Here is a 17,944-nt window from a genome sequence, read left to right as displayed (position 1 = left end):
ATTGCTCAGCCCTGACAAATCTGCTGCTTGAAAGAATTCATGTTAAGTTCAATATTTCTGCTTTTAGTTCTTATCCTTGGGTTCCTAAACCTGAAGTTGGCTCTGTTTTAAAATAGTTTGTGGAATTGGCCTGTGTGACTGTGTAGATGTAAAGGGGATGTGGTTGAATGTGTGTGATGTATTAAATGTTTGACTCCAAATATGTTCATGTAGCTGGTGCGCAGATACATGGTATTCCCAACACATCAGATCAACTAAATACATAAATTAGCATTTCTTTTCACATACAGTATCTCAGAATATTGATGTATATTAATACAAAGAATTACAGTGATTCTGGGTCCAGCAATCCTTCAGTTTTAAAAATCTAATCCTCGTGTTGCAATCTCAACTGGCTCATCTTTTTGTTCTTTGAGATCTCAGCATTCAACCAACTATGTCTCTTGTGTAACAACCACAAACTTCACTCTGGCCTTGGCAGCGGTACCTGGAAGTTATAAAAGTCTTGAGCTCTCAGTTATTTTCACCTGACCACCCCAAAATCTCACTCTTTTGCTTCTTCAGATAATCTAAGATCTACATTCGCCCGTGGTTGATTGCCTGTCCTGATGTCATCTTTGGCTCTTTGTCTGTTTTTGCATAATTCTATTCATGTGGTGTTCATTGGGGTACAGCATAGAACAGAACATCACAGAAACAGGCACTTTGATGTGCCAAACATGATGCCAGGTTAAACTAATTTCCTCTGCATTAGGTGATCTGTGCATGTTTTTGGTGATGTAATCAATTAGATATGCACTATAATTTTAATCTTTACTCTCAATCTTTATCCATTTTGAATTGAATCCTTGACGTAGACAAAACTGCGACTTCTTCATTACTATGGAACAGATTATGATAGAGGGTATCTCCTTGACCAGTATTTGTTGAGAAGTAGTTTAAATAAATTCACATTACACAAAACATCCATTGTGCTATCTGGTGCCAGACTGATGTGTAATTTGGATAGTGCATGTTTGCAACCTGGAAAAAATGGTACAGGTTGCTTTTTGTGATTTTTATGTGTGCATATATTTATTTTTAGTTAATAAAATCATCCATGTGGATGTATTTGTCCATTTTTATTATTATCTGTGTTTTGTGCACTAGATAATGTGGGACATTGCTGCATGGGTTGGAGGCAGGGGTAGTCTTGAAGTGAAGTAATGTTTTAGGCAAGTGATACATGGGCCAGGAGGAACAGTACTTGTCAGTTTCACTTTATTTAAAGTGACATTTTCCCCAATTATTTTGCTTCCATTTTGGTTTTATAGCTGCAAACGTAATGGAAACTGATTTATATAACTGCTGTAATGCAATGGTTATGTTGCAACTCTACAAATTACCACCTTGCACCTCTTCCTGAAGAGATTTTAAAAGTAAACTTCTGCTGTGCTACTTAAATGTATTGTCCAAAACACGATTATCCAGAGAAAGAGTCTACCCTATTTATGCCTCTCATCATTCATCATTTTCTATACTTCTATGTGGTTACCCAAAGCTTTCAAACCTTCAGAGAAAACAATCCACGTTTGTCCAACCTCTCCCTATAGCTAATACTTTGTAGTCCAGGGCATAACCTGGTGAATCTCTTCTGCACCCTCTCCAAAACCTCCACATCCCTATAATGGAGCAACCACAACTGCACACAATTCTCGACATGTTTAAAACCAAAGTTTTATAGAGCTGCAGAATCACATACTTTTGCACAATGCCCTGACCGATGAACAAGTATGCTGTTCGTCTTTACCATCCTATCTAGCCTCACCTGTCTCAGTCCTGCAATGGTTTCTTCCCCCCCCCCCCCCCCCCCGGCCAATCTAGTTTAGACCTACCCGTGTAACTCTAGCAAACCTGCCTGCCAGGAGAGTGGTTCCCCTCCAGTTCAGGTGCAACCCATCCCTCATGTACAGGTCACCTCTGCCCGAGGAGAGCTCGCAATGGTCCAAAAATCTGAATCCCTGCCCCCTGCACTAACCCCTCAGCTACAAATTAATCTGCCTTATCTTCCTGTCCCAACCCTCACCAGCACATGTCACCAAGAGTTATCTGGAGTTCGGTACCCTGGATGTCCTGCTTTTTAGCCTTTTGCCTAACCCTATACACATTTTGCAGTACCTCATTCCTTTTCCAACCTATGTTATTTGTGCCAACATGCACAAAGACTTCTGGCTGCTCCACCTCAATCTTGAGAATGCCATGCAGCGCATTGAGACTTCCTGGACCTTGGTACCAGGGATGCAACACGCCTTCTTGGAGTCTCAACAACTGCCAAAGAATAGTAAGATTAAACGAGAACTTACCAGTTTGAAGTTTGATCTTGATTTTATGAGGTTACGATGAGCGATTACGTGAAGAAGGGCCGTCCGTCTGCGTGCGCGTCAATCTTCAAAGCAGCGGTGTTAAATCACAGATAACTAAGAAGACCTGAGAATAGTAAGATTGTGAAAAAACTAAAACTGCCATGTGACCTTGATAATATGAGGGTGGGAGCGGTCGGCACGTAATCGCTCATTGTAACTCCTCATAAAATCAAGATCAAACTTCAAACTGGTAAGTTCTCGTTTAATCTTACTATTTTACTTCGGAGTCACGTGAGTGACTACGTGAAGATTTCAAAGCTCTGTGATTTTACGCCGGCTACGAATCCAGGCGTCACTCACTGAATGGATTGACGATGGATGAGATTATTGTTAAAGCATTCAGACACAACGTAGTTAGTAACGACACTGATGCTTTAAAATAAAGGAAAAATAAATGTTTTATTTGCTTCCCCTCCAAACCTGTGGGGAAGCTAGGTAACAGAACTTAAGATGGCACGAGCAAATACCCCAGGTCCGATTATGGGTTTATTATAGAACCACTGGAACGTTCTTTCGTTCACCCATCCTGCAGCTGCTAGGATGTCATCAAGGGGCACGTCCATCGTTCTTGCTGCCGACATAGATGCAGCCCAGGTGGAGTGAGATTTAAAGATATGAGTATTTATTCCTGCTACCACCAATACCTCCTTTAACCATCTGGAGATAGTTTGTGTCGACACCTTTCGGTGTGGTTTCTTGTGGCTGATGAGGACCGATTGTTCTGTGCCTCTGAGATTTTCCGTGACTCTCAGGTAGTGGTGTAAATGTGTTACCACACACAATTGTAGGTCCTCTGGATATGCCAGGAACTGGATCTCCATCCCTGGCATTCCTGGTCTGCTCTGTTTGATCAGGTCCTTAACAACGAATGTTATATTATTCGTGTTGCTGGTCATGTAGTCCAGTCGTAGTTTTTGTAGTGTCTGGACTCTTTGGGCTGTTATTAGCGCCATCAGCATTACCACTTTCAATGTTAGTTTAGACAAAGATAAGGCCGTTGGCTGTCCCCACTGACGAAGTATGTTCAGTACCATGTTCACATCCCATGTGTCCGTGTACCTAGGCCTTGGGGGTATCGAATTGTAAATTCCCTTCATGAGTTTTATTACGAAGGGGTGCGTTCCTATCGGCCCATGCCCTGCCTCCAGTGTTAAATAGGAGGATAGTGCACATCTGGCACTGTTGATTGCGTTATAACTTAATTTATAGTCATAGTACAGGGTTGATAGGAACTCCAAGACATCCGTTATCCGAACTGTGTTGTATGCTATATCGTTTGCATGGCAGAAAGCTTCCCACGGTGACGTACTGTTTTTTGGTACTGTCCCGCCATGCCTTTGTGATGACATCCACAGTTCGTTCGGATAATCCGATGTCTTGAAATGGCCTCCTTAGAATCTGCAAACCAACAAATCAATCCGGTCAGAAAGTGGATGGCTGCTCCATGAAACTGGGTTTACTAGGAGATCTCTCCTCTTAGGTACAACCATTAATGGCTGCACTATGATACCCAGTATTTTTGGGAACCAGGCTTGTGTAGGCCAATCTGGTACTACTAAAATGCCTGTGGCTTTGTCTTGCTTGATTTTAGTCAAGCATCGGTTTATGAGGCAGAATGGTGGGAATGCATAAATATACATTCCTCCCCAGTTTAGGGAAAAGGCATCCACTGACTCTGCTCCTGGGTCTGGCTCCCAGGGCACATATCTGGGTAATTGATGATTTAATCTAGATGCAAACAGATCCAAATCTGGAGTGCCAAATCGTATAGTTATTTCATTGAATACCGTACGATTCAACATCCATTCTATGTTGTCATTAAACATTCGTGACCTTGCATCTGCCACCGTGTTATATCTTCCTGGTAGATATACTGCCGTCACCCAAATATCCCTCTCGATGCACCAGTGCCAAATGAGGTTAGATGATCTGTCACAGGATACAGATTTTACACCACCCATGTGATTGATATATGCTACCGCAGTAGTGTTATCAATCTGAATTTGAACATGCACATGTTGCATGTTGTTACAGAGAGACTTGAGTCCATATTGTGCCCCCAACAATTCTAGGTAATTGATTCCATATTGTTGGAGTATAGTTGACTCTTGCTCATTCCATCTGCCTCCACAGCTCCTGGCTGTGTTAGTGGCTCCCCATCCTAACCCGCTTGCGTCGGTTTGGAGAAACACTGATGGGCTCTCAATTAAGATTTCCCTTGAGCTGAGTCTTATGTTTTCCATCCACCATTGTAGTTCAATAATGGCTTCAGCTGGTAACCGCATTGATTTGCCAAACTGACCTGCATGCAATTTCAATGCTCGTTCCTTTGCCCGCTGTAAATGCTGGTAATGCAAAGGTCCGTAGCGTACTGCAGGGAAGGCAGCTACCAATTTGCAAATAGCACTTGCTGTTTGTCTGATAGTTGGTTTGTGTTTTTCTATCAGATCATTGAAGGCTTTCCTCAAGTCTTTTTGTTTGCCTTTTGGCAAAGTCACCAACATGGTTACTGTGTTGATAGTAAATCCTAGATAATCAATTACCTTGGTAGGAGTTAATTTTGATTTAACTGGATGGATTAGGAACCCAAGTTTTTCAAACAGGGTTTTGGTTGCCTTGACTGTTGCTTCCGCCAATTCTTTGGTAACTCCAAAGATGAAAATGTCATCCAAATATGCCATGGTTATGTGATTTTGAGATCTTAGCAGCCCCAGAATTGGTTTAAGTAATTTGGTAAACAGTCTAGGGGCTGATGTCAACCCATTTGGCAGAGCCTTGTATTGCCATAACTGACCCATCCAGGTAAACTTCAAATATCTCCTATACTCTTTGTGAATAGACACCGAATAGTATGCATCTTTTAGGTCGATGCATGCCATATAGCCATTTTTGGAAACCAACTGAGTTGCTGTTCCAAAATTGTCCATTTTAAAGTGTTTGTATTGCACATATGTATTTAGTTCCGTAAGATCCAAAATAATACGGATCCCTCCATCCGTTTTCTCTTTTGGAAAAATATTGGATATAAATTGGTGAGGTTCTGTGTATGACCTCTCAATGACATTTTTGTCAGATAACGTTTCAATTTCTTTTTGTATATCCATTGTCTCTTTTTGGGAAAAGACATATGTGCGAGTATTAGAATGTGTTGGTGGTGGTGATAAATTTAAATTGAACTCAATTTTGAATCCTTCTATGCTGTGCAGTATGAATGGATCCTTAGTAACCCAACACCATTCTTTTAAGAAGTATTTCAACCTTCCCCCCCACCTGTAAGTGAGGTTCGTTTGGTATGTTCCCTGAGGAACTGGTTTTACTTACCTCTGTTGTTACCGGCGTCGTGGTGCTGGCTTTTGTCCGCGAGGTTTCGGGAACAGAGCTAGTGGTTGCTCTCTCCTCATCCTCGCTGTTGGCCTGCTGAGGCCTGCCCCTAAAAAAGACCTTGTCTCAGGGGTGAATCTTCCTCCGGTGCCTGGCTCTCTAGGTGTAAAACGCCGAGAGCTGTAGGGGTGGAATCTCGTGGATGGGCCCCTGGGTGTGGGCTGACCTCTTGTTATGATGCGCACGGTTTTTGCCTCATCATCCAGGTCCCGTACCTGTCTAGGCAGGTCTTCTCCAAACAGGTAGTTTGCGGGCTGGGTGTCGCTAGCTTTGCAAAGTGCTGCGAACTTTGAATTTATAGCCGGTTTTATGGCCTCTTTCCGTATGCAATTTATTTCAAAACGGGCATTGCATAGCAGTGCCATGGTATCCTGCTCCCGCTCAGTGAGGAGGCCTCCTGCAAACTAAGTGATTCCTGACCCCAGCAGGTTTAACATGTTTTGGAACTTTAGTTCCTGGTTCCTGATTATGGGACCTATTTGTCCCCAAATTATGCGGTTCACCGCTTGTACCTTGAGGGAAGCACAGTTTGATGGTGGGGGGTACCTGTTTAAGGTTTCTCTATGACATGATCCTTGAGTTGATGAGACGCCAAGTAGTTGATGTTACTTGCTAGGTCTTCATCCAAGGGTGCTCCCAGTGCTGTGGTGATCGCAAATTTAGTTGATTGTAGGGGGACTTCCTCCAGTCCCCCCTGGGAGTGTTCCCCCCCCCTGTGCTTCCAAACTCTTAGTCCGGGTAATCCCCGTATGTTCTTCCCCCTTCCATGGGGAAGACATATTGCTGCCCAGAGTATGAGGCTGCTGGCACGGTCTGTAAATGGGACTCGTGCTGATAATGCTCCTTTCTCCGGAGTTTATCATTGTGGAGCAGCTTCTCCACAAGCTGCTCCATGTGGGAGAGTCGTCCTCGGACGCTTCCCGATGAGGGAGGGTATCCCTCTTCCCCGGACTCATCCGAGTCTACGGGTCTGGCAGACTTTTGGGTGGCTTTACGTCCCGCCGGGACCACCACGGTGCTGCTCTCCAGCACCAAGTCTGCTACTACCGGTTCTAACGCCGGCGGCAATGTCGGCGAGAATGAGCGTCGTCCGCTACCGGGAATGCTGCGGTCTTCGGCAGCCGGTTTCCCCGCGGACCTTCTCTTTGACATTTTTGGGGCTCTGAAAGAAAAATCACTTCTTTAGCCCGAACAGAAAGCACAGGGTAAGTGGTTCAACTTTTCTTACCTGCCGCCTTTTTTAAATCCCAACGGCTGGGAGGTCGCAGTGCCGCTCCCGTCCGTTGTGCGCGTTGCTTTCAGATGTAATGGACGCGCACGCAGACGGACGGCCCTTCTTCACGTAGTCACTCACGTGACTCCGAAGTAAAATCTCCTGTCTGCCCCCCCAAACTAAAGAATTACCAACTACTATGGCTCTGCCAGACATTATACTTCCTTGCTGTGCCTCAGAGCCAGGCTTAGTGCCATAGCTCTGCCTGATACTGCTGCTTCAACCCTGATGTGTCATCATCCCTCAACAGCATCCAAAAGGATGTACCTGTTTTGAAGGGGGATGGTCACAAGGGTCATCTGCACTCAATGTCTATTTCCCTTCCTCGTGGTCACATACCTTCTCTCTTCCTGGATACTTCACTAAAGTCCATGTATACCAAATCTACTGCCCTACACTCATTTTGTCTTATTGTACTGAATGTAGGTCAATATCACTTATGGCTACTCTTTTTCATAAATGCTGCATCAATACTTGTTCATTCAAGTGAAAGTTGAGAAACAAGACACTTTAATGAAAGTTTAATCTTCCACACAACCTGTCAAAGTTGCTCGGCTGACTGAGTTGTATTTCATTTATTTATTGACTAGGATGGTCTTTTTGGTACGGCATCATCTAATCTTCGGCAGCAGCATCCGTTGGATTTGGGAAATAGTAGCGCATGGTTATAACTAAAGTGCTCCCTTAGAAATTGTTTGCACCATGTCTTGTCTTCAATGGGCTTGATGGAAATTGTGCTCAGATGAGTTGCTAATGTGTATCGATCTATGTTCATTTCAATTGCATTGGCTTTTGGTGGGGTGGGGGAGGGAAGATAAAGTTCTGTTTTGCCTGCTTCGCTCTACATGGTAAGTTATTGGACCGAGTCTTAATTTCAGTGCTTCACGTGAGTTTGAGCAAGTGAAAACTAGTTGGCTTTTTGAGGCAATTGGTGGAATTAAATTGGCCCTTGTATCTCAAGCTTTAGCCTTGAAGCAATATATGTCAAGAGGCAAGGCACGAGATTGAAGATGCAAATTAAAGGAATTTATAAAAATGGCAGGTGATTATTGCTAGTTTTAAGATGAAAAATAAACTGTTGTACTAAGTGAAGTAATATCTGCATGTAAAAGGGAAGCCTGGTCTTCGATGTCATCGCCTTCCCTCATGGCAGGTTGCTGCTCATTTGCATTTTTGTCTATCCAATAATAAGCCGTAGAGCACTTGGACAATGACAGGGGAGTGGAGCTGTTTCATTCACTCTGAAGTTCCTTTCATTCCTGCACATCCCAATGCACATAATCTCCCCAGATGAGTGAATATTAGACGATACTGATCTCTATCACAGAACCAAGAAGTAGAATAAAACTGAAATCGCATCTTTCCATGTCCTGCAAGAACCAGAAGTAGAGACCTCTTTCTATCCCAATCCCTCTCAGCCAGATCTCTCAATACTTAGAAGTCCAGGTTTGCCAGAATAGCTGGACAGAACCTTGACAGGGCCTGGAGCGGTATTTCCTGAGGGGACTGCCCGGAGCATCGGCATCGGCGGCGGCGGCGGCTGCGGAGCTGCGGGTCCGAGGAGCGAGGGGACTGCCCGGAGCCTCGGCATCGGCGCCGGCGGCACCGGCATCGGCAGCGGCGGCGGCACCGGCATCGGCGGCACCGGCATCGGCGGCGGCGGAGCTGTGGGTCTGAGGACGGCGGTGCAGCGCTGGAACGCCATTGCGGGGCAGGCGGTGCCTTGCCCGGGTCGCCGCGCTGGAACTCCGGTGAGCTGGGACCGGCGTTAAAAACATCGCGGAGCTGCGGGCGGTGGCGCTGAACTTTACATCGGGAGCCTGGGATCTCGCGACGAGATCGCCAGTTGAGCTCCATTCGGCGCGGCCTTGTCGGCTCCGGAAGCCACGGTCTCGAGTAGGGAGGCGGCCGTTCCAGGGTTCCCATGCCGCTGAGAGGACTCTCCCGACGCCGGAACATCATCACCCGGCGAGGATGGCCTGGAACATCGGGCCTCCGTAGAGGCAACTGTGGAGGCCTCAATAGGTCCGACTATGGGTGGACATTGGGGATGGGACTGGACTTTGTGCCTTCCCCCATAATGGGAACCATTGTGGGGGGATGTTTGTATGTTAAAGCTATTTATTATTGTTATGTTTGTATTCTTTTTTATGTGCTGCATTGGCAAAAGGAATTTCACTACATCTAGGTGTATGTGACAATACATCAACCTTTGAACCTTTGAACCTTTGATCACTACAGGAGAGGTTGGATATCAATGCAAAAGCCGTGAGAATCCTTGCTCCCGGCAGTCTGGTGAAGGGTTGTTCAGAAGCTTAGTGTTTGGTCGGGCCATCTTTTGAAATGGCAAATGCTGGCAGTTTGTTTGCTGGGCTAAATATTCTGCCACTGTTAATGTGTGGTAGGCATAGGCTTATACAGGTGATGCAACTCTTATACAGTTGGATATTCTGCATTGTGAAACTGCTGCAGTCTGTATTCTGTTGACTGTTCCTAAACTGAGCCTTCAATTCCTGGTTTATCAATAACCCAGGTTCTGTTAATCTATTCCCAGTTTCGTAACCCATAGCAGGTTATTTCATCGCATATTTAGTTAAGTTAAATGGGTGGTAAGTAAACCAGTCGGAAGAACAGGTGCATTCGTTGTATCTGGTTGTTTGGATACAGCTACTGTTACATCAAAACAATCTGCATTCATCATCTTTGGTTTGCCCCATACAACTTGGAATGAGAGGTCTTAGTATAAGCTGCTGTGTATTAAACATAATCTATACTGAACAAACATTTGAGTAGGAAGGAACTGCAGATGCTGTTCCTTCAGAGCAGCATCTCTGCCTGTCCCACTGAGTTACTCCAGCATTTTGTGTCTACTAACAAACATTTAACTGTTGGGTAGACTGAAAATGCTGGAGTAACTCTGCGGGTCAGGCGGCATCTCTGGAGAAAAATAATAGGTGACGTTTTGGGTCCGAGACCCTTCTTCAGACTGAGAGTCAGGGGAAAGGGAAACGAGGGACATGGACGGTGATATAGAGAGAGACTTAGGTTTTCTTTTTCCCCATTTTATTATAGCATATGAGGCCAAATGGTGTGAAGAAATGTACGTTCTATCACCGGCCCAAACCACCACCTCCCCATTCCGTGCCCACTCCATTGCTACGCAGACGATACCCAACTCTATCTCCCCCTGAAGCCCAAAAACCAATCTAATCTGTTTAACCTTACCCACTGCCTCGAGGATATAAAGTGTTTGATGGCCCAGAACTTCCTCCAACTAAACGAGAGTAAGTCTGAGGTCATCCTTCTCGGCTCCTCGGACTCAATCAAAATGATAGCAGGCAGCCTTGGAAGCCTTACCCCACTACTCAAACCTCACGTCAAAAACCTTGGCGTGATATTTGACTCAGCACTGAAATTTGACAAACAAGTCAATGCCGTGGTAAAAGCTAGCTTCTTTCAGCTTCGGATGATAGCTAAACTAAAATAATTCCTCCAGTTTGATGACCTGGAAAAGATCATCCACACATTCATCTCCTCCCGCCTAGATTACTGCAACTCCCTTTACACTGGCATCAGCCAATCTTCCCTGTCCCGCCTGCAACTGGTCCAAAACGCCGCAGCGAGACTCCTGACTGGCACCCGAAAAAGGGACCACATCACCCCGATCCTGGCCTCTCTCCACTGGCTCCCTGTGCGGTTCCGTATAAACTTCAAAATACTCCTCCATGTCTACAAAGCCCTCAATGAGCTTGCCCCCACCTACATAAAAAGTCTTCTCACCCACCACTCCACCTCCAGGCCCCTCAGATCGGCCGACTTGGGGTTGCTGAATATCCCACGGTCTAGGCATAAGCTCAGGGGCGACCACGCCTTTGCGGTTGCAGCCCCTAGGCTGTGGAACAGCATCCCCTTTCCCATCAGAATTGCCCCCTCCATCGACTCTTTTAAGTCAAGACTAAAGACTTATCTATACTCCCAAGCCTTTCCTGATGTCCTCTGAGTGAGGGCTACATGTATATATGTATGTAGTCTGTTTTTGTTGTGCTATTCATATAACAAATGTAAAGCACTTTGGCCAACGAGAGTTGTTTTTTAAATGTGCTATTTAAATAAATGTGACTTGACTTGACTTGACTTTTAGTTAGGGGGTGAAAGTTGAAATGCATTAAGCTGAAATAAAACAATTTAAAATCTCATGCCAAGTTTGCAGACCGTGTAGAGAGGTTTCATATTAGTTGCACCATTTAGTATCAGTTGGAATCTTCATTAAAAAATGTAACTTATGTAAGATTAAGTCACCTTAATTTTTCTTATTCTTTAAAATGCTGTGTAAATAGCGAATAATTGTATGTTTTTTATTGATTTCTAAGTAACTTTCACGAGCAACATGTGTGCCAAGTTTACTCCATTAATTCAATTGCAAGGGTACACATTTGAAAATACTGTAATCTGTCCATTGCACTGTAATCATGCAAATTGCCAGCCTGTTAATTAAATGTTAGTGTTTTCCAGTAAACATCACTGAATATGATTTGATATATTTAAATGCATTTGTAAAACAATGGGTCAGAGGGTGGGGTTGGGATGTTTCATTATTGTAAAGCACGTGTTCAACATTTAACTCTCAGGTGATCTGTATCTGGTTATTGGGTATGAGCTCTAGGTTTATGAACTATGATCTAGAGAAGCTACCATCATGTAAATCCTTAAATTGTGGTGAAGAAGGACAGAGATGATGACATTTGCTATTGTAAGCTTTGTAATTCAAGTAACAGTAAAACAATAACCAATGATCTAATGTCCTTTGTTGTATTTACAGCTTATGTCCTCTATGACTGAAGAAATGAGGCTTGGCCCAGATTTCCATGGAGTGCCATGGGAGCCTATTTTAATAACTGCTGCTCTGGGAATCCTTACTTTCTTTATCTTTATATGGCGAACCTGCCTTTCAGTAAGTGAGATTATTTTTCACATCACCAAATTTAGAACTTTTGCTGAACACTGGTTTAATTATTATTTGATAGAAATTACTGACCTTCAAAAAAAATTATATATTGTTTTGCTTTGGAGTTGTTTTTTCTGTAATGTTTCAAGTGGTTGAGTTTGTGGCACTATGTTGCAGCATTGATGATAGTGGTTTGTGGTCATGAGTAAGAATGCAGCAGCTGATGGTGACAATTTGTCTATGGCAGCATTCAAACTGGAGTGCTTTTTATTGTGGAGGATGTTGGTTATTGTGGAGGATCCCAGGAGGTTCTGGTGAGCCACAATTTGTGAAACAACATAGATGCTGAACTAGCAATGCCATGTTATTTTGCCATGCTTTGGTTATGGTTTATACAACTAACAGAAATTCAATTATTTTGTTTCAGGTGAAGAGCAGAATATATCAAAGTAAGTGTCCAACAAGTACTTGGGTTTAAACTTACAAATCATTTTTGTTTAATAGGTATTATTTTACCTCAGCTTGCATTGTAATGACTGCACATGAATAGAGATAATGAAGGCCTTTCCTGTTGGGTTGTAATCTGCTTTGTTGATCTTGTTTGCTGTTACTGAGTGGTGTTCCTTAACACTTTGCCATCTGAATGAAGAGCATTAGAAACGATTTAACTGGGGGTGGGGGTGTAAAGAAATTGCAGGAAAATGATCCTGTGTTTATGGTGTCTAGCATAAAGTGAAGGAGTAACTCAACCAGCCTTCCATTCATGGCTCAAGGTTGGCTGCGGGAGGCATCCCCAGGGCACAAAGGTAGAACATATCCAAGTAAGGAGAGAGACGATGATTCTGGTGGACCGGATGGAGCAGATGACTGCTTTGGGCTTCTATGGCCAGCTGCTGCTGGGACTTGGGCAATGGTGTCAAAACCTGCTGGCTCTTGCATATAGACTCAATTAGCTGTTTCTACGTATTCTCTACTTAACTTGTGTATGACAGTAATCTTACTGATCTGTATGCAAAATAAAATACACTGTACCTTGGTGCGCATGATAATAAAGAACCATTAAACCATCTCTGGAGGACATGGCTAGGTGATGTTTCAGATCAGGACTTTTTCAGACATTCATGAGCTCCAGAGATGCAGCCTGACCTGTGGCGTTGCTCTAGCACTTTATGTTCCACACCAGGTTCTAGCATTTGCAGTTCCTTGTATATCCAGTGCTGTGATTATCCTCAGTATATCAAAATAGTTACGTTCTTGTAGAAGGCAGAAGCAGGGAATTTGTTTCGGTTGCTACACTCAGCAGCACTGATGAAGCCAGTTAAATCGCTCACACTAGTTTAGACCCTGTAACTGTTGGGATATATGTGATTGAATTGGAGATCGGTTTGATTCTGCACAGCATTGTGAATGTTGTCCACCATATTAGCCCAGGACAGCACCTTTCACTTTTGGAGTGAACTTCGCTGTCCAAGTATTTCTCAGTTAATTGATTCTTTAAACCATATTGACACATAAATTAAGTTGGCTGTGAAATGTTTCCCTCTCTTCCCAGTCTCTGAAAAACAGATAGCTGAGAAAGTCAAGCAGCTTATTCAGGAAAAGACGGAGGTTTTGGAGAAATTGTCCACTTATGAAAAGAAGGTACAGATCAAAATTTCTACAAAGCTTTGTTGAAATGTTAAGTGTGTGTATTTATGTGGAAGATAACATGTTATGATGGTCTTGATAAACAATAACCTGCTCACAGATCGTGTAAAACCACTGTCTTGGGAGTTAGTTCCCCAGAGTTTGCATTTAAGTTTCCTTTGGTTTGAATGTTATTTAAATCTCCTCTTCTGAACGCATGTTGAACAATTCTGTGACATAAATGAAGAAAATCTAGAGGCAAAACCCATGAAGGAAATGTTTGCACAGATACATTTTGGATCCTTATTGATCTTTATGAATGTGTAGAGTGTGCGGCACACTCCCTGGGTTGCTGATGATCACTGGGTTTATGACATGTTCATGTTTTGTATCCTCTCATTAGTTGCCCAGTAGATTTAGGTGGTTACCTGTTCAATGGATATTAGCTTTCTTGGTCAAGCAATTGGAGCGTTGAAAATTGTGGGTCAATGCAGCTTGGTGTAATCACTTCAATTTTGAATCATAGAATTGTACAGCACAGAAACATGCCCTTTAGTCCACCATATTGATGCTAATGCTCCATTCCTTTCCATTTCGCTGCATTAATTCCTTGATGCCAGATAAGTGCTGCCCACCGTGAGAGTTTAATAATCTGTTGGGAGGAGGTTGATGTGTCGATAACTAGGAATAAGAGATATTAAGAATTTGATTTTGATTTTAGCAGATTGAAAGTGTATAAAGGAAAATGATTCCTTCAGACTATTTCTGTGGAAATTGGGAAAACTGAGGGAGAAAGAAAATAATGTGAAAAAATGGAAAAGGCAGCTTACCACAGAGGAGAGCAGAGAATCTCCATGTGAGAGCAGGGATGTTAATCACACAGTGGACAGATAGGGCTGCTTCCTTGCAGTTTCAGCAATTCAATCCTAACCCCATGTGAAGTTTGCACATTGTTGTCATCCCTCTGACTGCATGGGTTTCCCCCTGTGTTTTCCTTTCCTCCCCTCTAATCCCAATGATGGGCGGGTGGATAGGTTAATTGGCCGTTGCAAATTGCCCCAGTGTGTGGGTGAGTGGTGGAATTTGGGAGAAGTTGAGGAGAACATGGGGAGAATGTAAATGGCATTCATGTAAATTGGTGGTTAATGGTTAGTGCAGACTCAGTGGGCTAATGGTACTATTTCTGTTGTGTCAGCAATAATTTCCTTCTATCCTACGAACATTTGAGAAATGTTCAAAGCACCTATATGGATGGGGAAATGATCCCAAATGGACTGTGTGAGCATTATATCACAATTGTACATTTTATCTGGTATTTTAAAATGTACGTTCTTTTTCTTTCCTCTCTCTCTCTTCACCACCTTGAACTACTTAGTTGGAGGAAGCCATAATCCTTATGGATGAGGCCCAGAATGTGAAATCCACAACTTCTGTTGAGACTAAGAAACTTGAGGTGAGCGAGGTAGTATCGTACAATGTGTGGCAGTGGTTAATTGATATTCTTTGCATAAACATAACGATTTATCTGTGCCCTAAGGCATCATGCCGGGAGCTAGAACAGGTGAATCTTCATTTGGAGACCCGAGTGAAAAATCTGCAGGCATCACTAGAAAAAGAGAAGGAAGAGAATACAAAACAGCAGACTATGGTAAGGAAATGGTGGGCTATTTTTGAACAGAGGTGCTTGGAATTATTTCCTCAGTGTGCTGGAAGTAGCATGGGATTGTATGTGGGACAGGAGAGGAATTTCAGATGTGTGCAGACTGGACCAACATGTTTTGATTCAAGAAAGAAAAAAGCAGAGTTGCATCAGAATCTAGAAAATAAATTGGGATAACCGGAATGTGTTCCAGAAGGAGATGACCTCACCAGCATGAAGCTGATTGGAATTCAGTTGGAAGCATTTTTTATGAGAAGCATCTAGAAATTGATGATATTAGCTAATATCAACAAGGACTCGTGTCACCCTGACTTTGCACTCATCTTGCTGCTACCAATTGGGGAAAATGTACCATTACCTTCAGAGAACCATTACCTCCAGGTTTTTTCCATAAACCATCAGACCCATGAACCACACTGCACAACCCTGACTACCATCTTACCTCAGCACTGAATACTATACTTTGTCTAAGGTTGCATTACGCACTTCAGCTTGAACCATTATCGCCTGGTTATAGCATTACGAATAAATATACAAAAAAAACAATAATACAATTAATACAATAATAATAAATACAGGAAATATACAATAAACATTAATGCAATAAATTATGTGATGCAAATGTGCCTATAAAGCTATAGCAAGTACGTTTCATTGAAAAGGACACAAAGTGCTGGAGTAACTCAGCTGGTCAGGCAGCATCTGTGGAGAACATGGTTAGGTAATGTATTAGGTCGGGTCCCTTCTCCAGATATGCTGCCTGACCCGCTGAGTTATGCCAGCATTTTATGCCCTTTTGTGTTAAACTAGCATCTGCAGTTCCCTTACTTTACTTTAGACTTTAGAGATAGTCACCACCATCCCTGGCAGCATGTTCCAGACACCCACCACACTCTGGATTAAATCAAAACTACCCTGTGCATTTCCTTTAAACTTTTCCCCTCTTACCTTAAACCATACCCACTAGTCTTTAACAATTCCATCCTGGGAATGAAAGGTTCTGACTGTCCACCCTAACTAGCCCTTCCTCAAACCATTGGCATCATTCCCAATTCTTTCTCTGTTACATTGACAACTGCTTCGGGGAAGCCTCCTGAATCCACGCAGAACTCGTTGATTTCATCAAATTTGCTACTAACTTCCAACCGGCAATTGGAGTATCTGACACCTCTCTCCCCTTTCTCAATATCTATCTCTCGCTATCACAGGGAACAAACTATTGACAAGTATCTACTACAAACCCACTGACCCACAGCTACCTTGACAACTCCTTCTCCCACCACGCCTCATGCAAGGACATCATCCCTCTCTTCAGTAAATGTGGCTTTCACTGCCTCCACACCTCCCCCAACTATTGTGAATGGATCCCTCATCCATGTCTGCTTTATGTCCCACAGTTCTGCTCTTGCTCCCCCTTCCTCCAGACAGAACAAAGATAGAATACCCCCGTTCCTCACCATTCATTCCACCAGCCTCCGCATCCAACACACCATTCATCGACAAAGACATCACCTTCAATGTGATCCCACCACTAATCACAACTTCCTGCTCCCGTCCCTATATTCATTTTTCAGAAAGATCACTCTCTTCGCAACTCTTTTAGCCACTCAACCCATCCCAACCAAACCATCCGATAATGTTACTAATATAACACTAATTGTTAGAACCAGCATTTTGACGCTGGAGTATCTGTAAATTTCAAACACGGTCAATAATTCTCAAGATGCATTGCTGTTGGTAGATCAACAAAATCTTTATTTTTTGCATTAAATTTTTCTCCCTCTTATTTTTTTACCACTCCAGATTGTAGATACTCAAAAATCTGTGAAAAAATTGCAGAAGGTTAATTCAGCTCATTTAACTGATCTGTCGCAGGTAAGACAGCCTTAAGTTTTAAAAAAATTACGTGGACAAATGTGACCTGCATGGATTGTACGGAACATTGTGGCTATGGGATCTGGATAGTTCTTTGCCTGGGATTTCCTAAATGCATCGTCTATATTCCAAGAAAGTCGAGGGCAGCTGATGCACTGCCACCTGCTGGCTTCCCTCCAAAGCGCACACCATTCTGATTTGAAAATGTATTGCCGTTGCTTCATTCTTGTACATCCAAATCCTAGAGCTCTCAACCAAAAGCATTGTGTGTGTGTGTGTGTGTGTGTGTGTATCTGCATCCACAATAGCAGCTCACCAGCATCTTCTCAAGGGTCACTGCGGTTGGGTAATAAATGCAGATCTTGGTAGCAGTATCAGACCCGAAAAATAAACAAACATAGAAATAAAAAATCTCTGACAATCCCACACTGGCTCAGTTCTGTACTCAGTATCAGCAAGAAAAGTCCTGCAAAGACTTGGAGGTTGTACCCTAATGGAGGAACTAACCAGCATGACCATTAGCAACTGTCAGTATGAATTTCTTCCTTGGGCCTGTTCCAGCCCCCCGGGGTTTGTCATTGTTTCCAAGAGACTTCACTTTGCCGAAGTGAGAGTCATTACCTAACTTTGATGTGTATCCGTTTAGGTTCAGGTAGCCCTTTGTGCGACCAAAGCAAATGAAGAGAAACTGCAAACAGATCTACAGTCTATGATTGAAAAAAATGCAAGGCTTAAGCAGAGCAAAAGTCAGGTGAGTGTTCCCTTTGCTCTAAGCAGCCAAA

The 17,944-nt window shown here is 43.2% G+C and overlaps 1 protein-coding gene across 5 annotated transcripts in view; it reads left to right on the top strand.

Moving 5' to 3' along the window:
• Nucleotides 1-17,944, top strand: part of mia3 (MIA SH3 domain ER export factor 3) — a 77,812-nt gene that overhangs the window by 36,413 nt on the left and 23,455 nt on the right. For all 5 annotated transcript variants that reach the window (XM_033020755.1, XM_033020754.1, XM_033020753.1 and 2 more), the window contains 7 exons: nucleotides 11,876-12,007; nucleotides 12,429-12,450; nucleotides 13,554-13,642; nucleotides 15,003-15,080; nucleotides 15,165-15,275; nucleotides 17,091-17,162; nucleotides 17,809-17,913. In XM_033020755.1, the coding sequence (XP_032876646.1) occupies nucleotides 11,876-12,007; nucleotides 12,429-12,450; nucleotides 13,554-13,642; nucleotides 15,003-15,080; nucleotides 15,165-15,275; nucleotides 17,091-17,162; nucleotides 17,809-17,913 (609 nt within the window). The remainder of the gene's footprint in view (nucleotides 1-11,875; nucleotides 12,008-12,428; nucleotides 12,451-13,553; nucleotides 13,643-15,002; nucleotides 15,081-15,164; nucleotides 15,276-17,090; nucleotides 17,163-17,808; nucleotides 17,914-17,944) is intronic.

This window comes from Amblyraja radiata, chromosome 5 (assembly GCF_010909765.2).
Source record: "Amblyraja radiata isolate CabotCenter1 chromosome 5, sAmbRad1.1.pri, whole genome shotgun sequence".
In the NCBI taxonomy this organism is placed as follows: domain Eukaryota; kingdom Metazoa; phylum Chordata; class Chondrichthyes; order Rajiformes; family Rajidae; genus Amblyraja; species Amblyraja radiata.
Note: the sequence above shows the minus strand (reverse complement) of the source record. Positions and strands in the feature narration are given on the sequence as shown.